Below are 5,000 nucleotides of genomic sequence, written 5' to 3'. Positions count from 1 at the left end.
TCGTAACACACAGCACACTCACAACACACAACACTCACAACACACTCACAACACACAGCACACTCACAACACACTCACAACACACAACACACTCACAACACACAGCACACTCACAACACACTCACAACACACAGCACACTCACAACACACAACACTCACAACACACTCACAACACACAGCACTCTCACAACACACTCACACAGCACATTTCAGTACACTCACAGAACACGCACACACACACACACACACACACACACACACACACACACACACACACACACACAGCACACTCAAAACTGTGTTTATTTCTTCACACCTTTATACTGTAATGATTTCTATATTCAGGAGAGGACGAGTTCTATGAATTTCAACCAGAGCAGGAGTCTGGTTCCTCTAAATGTTCCTCTTCATGAAGTCTCATTGATCCCAGATCAAACCCACCTGATTCCACTTATCATTTCCTGTGCAGGAGATATGGTGTTGCCAGTCATTGCCAAACACTAAGAGGTAACAAGTGACTCATTTCCTTTCTCATTATAGGCCTAAGCTGGAGAGATGGACACCAGACCTTCAGCTTTACTAACCTAAGCACTAAAGAACTCCTCACAGAACATGTGGATCAGGAAGGTGCTGGTGTAGAACCTTCACACGTGATCGAGTCAGGGGTGTGTGAGATGGGCTCCAGTCTGACGTGTGTTGGTGTAGTGTGGGCTCTGATGTCTCTGCTGAGTGCCGTCACCTCCTGTGTGGGATTCTTTATGCCTTACTGGCTCTTGGGCTCTCAGATGGGGAAGCCGGTGTCGTTCGGGACGTTCCGGCGCTGCTCGTACCCGGTGCGAGACGAGATCCATGGAGGCACAGTCATGATAGACCATTGCGGACGCTACGCCTCGTTCCTCAGCATCCCTAGTCTGGAGTGGAGGATCTGTACTGTGGTGACGGGAAGCGGCTGTGGACTGCTACTGCTCGTGGCCCTCACAGCACTTATAGGCTGCTGCGTGACAGACATCATATCACGTACCATCGGGAGAGCGGCAGGAGGAATCCAGCTTGTAGGAGGTGAGGCTGAGAGAAAAGATCATATATATATATATAGATGGATGGATGGATCAGGGATTTAACTGTATTTTATAAACTACACTTCGGGTGTAGGCATGGATTGAGGTTTGTACATATGGATGGATGGTAGGATAGATGGAAACTTTATGAACTAGGATGGGGTATGCATGGGTTGCATTTTGTATATATGGATGGATGGATGGATGGATGAGTAAAAGGATGGAGGGGATATCATTTAATCTCTGATGAGGGACATTAAACTCTGCATTTTTAAATAGGATGGGTGAAGGTATGGATTGAGTTTTGTACACAATGGACTGATGGATGGATGGATGGACTGAAAGAAATGGTGGTAAATTTAAAGAAGTGGATGGATGGATGGTTAGAAGATTAGTAGATGGCTTTTCATGCATAGACATCCTTCATTGTTTTTAAGTTGTGTTTTGTTGATCATAGACCGTGTGTGTGTGTGTGTGTGTGTGTGTGTGTGTGTGTGTGTGTGTGTGTGTGTGAGGGTGTGTAAGAGACTGTGTAAGAGCATAAGAAAGGTTTGCTTATATAAGGCTTTAAAGAGTGTGATTGAGAGACTTCTATCTCTTTCTCTCTCTCTCTCTCTCTCTCTCTCTCTCTCTCTCTCTCTCTCTCTCTCTCTCTCTCTCTCTCTCTCTCTCTCTCTCTCTCTCTCTCTCTCTCAGTGTGGGTCTATGTGTATATGTGTGTTTTCTCCGAGGGGTCTCCCTCATGTCTCCCTCAGGAATGTAAGGAATGTTTTCCACAGTAGGGTGACAGGATGTGTGTGTGTGTGTTTGTGTGTGTGTGTGTGTGTGTGTGTGTGTGTGTGTGTGTGTGTGTGTGTGTGTGTGTGTGTGTGTGTGTGTGTGTGTGTTTTCTTATCAGTTCATCTCCAGTCTTTATCTTTACAAACACACACAGGTTGAGGTTAGATGAGAGACAGATGGTTGGTAGTTGGAGATGAAAGGCTTTACATATTTCATCAGAAGATTCTTCCCACCTCAGGTGTGTACTTGTGTGTATGAAGTGTGTTAACGTTGTTAACATTGCTAACATGCAACAGTGTGTATCGAGCCGTGATTGGCTGCTCAGATCGCGTCAGTTTTTTCCACAGAGCTGATTGTGGCACGTGACTTCATATCCGAGCAGATACATCTGAGATCTCGAGATCACCATGTAGCCGGGAATCCATTTCTGAGAATGCAGGTTTTTTCTGTCTCTGTCATCACTGTTTTCTGTGTCTCTGCATCTTGGTGTCTCTTTGTCCTTGTCTCAACATCCCTCTGTCCCTGCATCTCTGTTTTTGTGTCTCAGTATCTATATGTCCCTGTGTCACAGTGTCTCTGGGTTCCTGTGTCTCTCTGTTTTGTCTTTGCATCAGGGTGTCTCAGTGTCCCTGTGTCTCAGTGTCCCTCACTCAGCTCCTAATGCTAGTCTTAATGGCGTGCGATTCGGGCTGCAGTGTGTGTTCAGAAATCAGTGTGTTGTTAAACAGGAAACACCACTAGAGTGTGAGGGTGTGAAGACATTGTGAACCTGGAGACAAGAACAAGGACGTATTTTTTGTACTTTCTGTCTCTTTCGTTCTCAGACACACATATGTCAAACTTTCCATTAATGAATAAACAGAAGCGTCTCTGGGTGCCTGGTCTCTGTCAGGTCCTCTCCAGTATGCAGCGGTATGCAGTTCTGCATTTTCCTCTGAGCAATCAGTCTGGAATGTTCCCTTGTTCCCTTTAAAGGGACGAATAGCTCAGTGAGTGCACTTCTGCCTTCATGTCTCCACTCGATGGTGTGGGTTTGTGGCTCAGGGTTCTGCAGGACGTCTCTTTACACGTACAGAAATTTATCTGTGTGACATTTACACTGAATTATAACTCATTAATACTCTGGTTGTGTTTTTAATTCTGATGAAAACAGAGGCTTGGAGCGACCTGGTTCTCTTTCATGTTCTTCTGTGGGGGTTTAGTCACATTCGATTCTTCTGTGGGCGACATTTGGAAAAAAAAGATTCATTTCAATGGTAAGGTTTTTTTTTTTACTTTCCTGAGATCCAGAGTGTATAAATGGATGTCAGGGTGTTGGATTTAGGTATGAGGAAGAAGATGATGATGAGAAGAAAAAGATAGAGAGAAGAAGAAGGAAAAAAGAGGACATGGAAGAAGGAAATTTAGTAGAAGAGGAACAGAAGAAAAAGAAGAAGAGATGAAGGAGAAGAAGAAAAGGAAGAGGGAGAAGAAGAAGACGAAGGAAAAGAGAAGAAAAAGAAGGCGAGGAAGGAGGAGAAGAACGAGAAAAAAAGGGGAAGAAAGAGACTTCTGTGTTTCTGAAATAAATCTCGCATTGCTCTGCTGATTAATGAAAGTTTATCATCTGCTGGTGAAAAGAAAGAGTTCATGTCCGTTCTTGGATACACACCTCTACTCTGTGTGTGTGTGTGTGTGTGTGTGTGTGTGTGTGTGTGTGTGTGTGTGTGTGTGGAGTTGAATTATGTTCTGTGTTGTACTGTATTGCTGTATGTTGACAGCTTGGGTTCTGAGTAATGCGTTGGCGGACCCTTAGTGGCCTCTCCAGTCACCAGCATTCTGTTGAGATCTTCTGTTGAGATCACACACACACACACACACACACACACACACACACACACACACACACACACACACACACAGAGAGTAAATATATTCATTAATAAGTATACTTAATTTATGCACTAAAAATAATACATATTAAATAGCTATCTTAATTTCTATCTAGTACACAAACAGCACGTGGTGTCAGTGACTCGCCTCTAGAGGCCGCTATCATATTTGCTGATAACTGATAGTTCCAGCGATCAATCATCAATGCTGATTAATCGGCAAAACCAATAAAACAGTCAAACATTAGTTGAGTTTGGTCCTGTGTGCTGAACTTCATTTAGAATTTTATGTAGATAGTGTAAAACATTCAAACAGTTTTATAGGGGTTCCACATAGAACCGTTGTCGCTCTCTTACTGGGAGATCCACACTTGGAGATCCACAAGTGGCGATCCTCGCTGCCCCTCTACAGTCACCCAAAGAAAAAAAATTTAAAGATATAAAGTTTTTTGGCCACATTAAAGAACAGAACCTTCTTTCTTTCTCACAGGGTATAACCTCACAGCCTTCTTCTCTCCTGCATCTCTTTATTATTCTTGATTCTTTACACATACTATAAACTTCATATCAGTGTAAATTTCTCACCAGGAACTAATCACAAGCCTCAGATCCTCCTCCTGATCATGTTGTTTTATATTGGGGGGGAGGGAGGGGGGGTGTTGGTAGGCCCTCTGCTGTTTCCTTCTGTTGTCCTGGAAAATTCCACAGCCGACCTGAAGAGAGACATTTTCCATTTCGCAAAAAAAAAAAAAAAAAGGCGGCTAAACCGACACGTCATTACTGATAGAGGGAACTGTGAGGGGAGGAGCAAGCTCAGTTCGTAGGATATTGAACTTCTGATTGGAAGGTTATTGGTTCAAATCCACTGTATATTGAGATAACTGTGTCACGTATACCACTTTTGAGAAGATGGTAATGTACAGATACACATCTACAGGCACACATCTACAGATACACAACTACAGATACACAACTACAGATACACATCTACAGGCACACATCTACAGATACACAACTACAGATACACAACTACAGATACACATCTACAGATACACATCTACAGGCACACATCTACAGATACACAACTACAGATACACAACTACAGATACACATCTACAGATACACATCTACAGGCACACATCTACAGATACACAACTACAGATACACAACTACAGATACACATCTACAGGCACACATCTACAGATACACAACTACAGATACACAACTACAGATACACATCTACAGGCACACATCTACAGATACACAACTACAGATACACAACTACAGATAC

General features: G+C 43.2%; 1 protein-coding gene and 1 long non-coding RNA gene across 2 annotated transcripts in view; one reads left to right on the top strand and one right to left on the bottom strand.

Moving 5' to 3' along the window:
* lhfpl6 (LHFPL tetraspan subfamily member 6) overlaps positions 1-5,000 on the top strand; it is a 10,345-nt gene that overhangs the window by 793 nt on the left and 4,552 nt on the right. Inside the window, exon 2 of the mRNA XM_083567893.1 lies at positions 541-1,059. Coding sequence (XP_083424019.1) covers positions 541-1,059 — 519 coding nt within the window. The remainder of the gene's footprint in view (positions 1-540; positions 1,060-5,000) is intronic.
* On the bottom strand, positions 2,354-4,286 carry LOC310740831. Its single transcript, XR_014537761.1, has 2 exons — positions 3,719-4,286; positions 2,354-3,489 (listed from the first exon to the last, which is right to left on the bottom strand). It is a non-coding gene; the product is annotated as an uncharacterized lncRNA (long non-coding RNA).

This window comes from Silurus aristotelis (assembly GCF_946808225.1).
Source record: "Silurus aristotelis genome assembly, chromosome: 18".
In the NCBI taxonomy this organism is placed as follows: domain Eukaryota; kingdom Metazoa; phylum Chordata; class Actinopteri; order Siluriformes; family Siluridae; genus Silurus; species Silurus aristotelis.
This window is presented reverse-complemented; position numbering and strand designations above follow the sequence as displayed.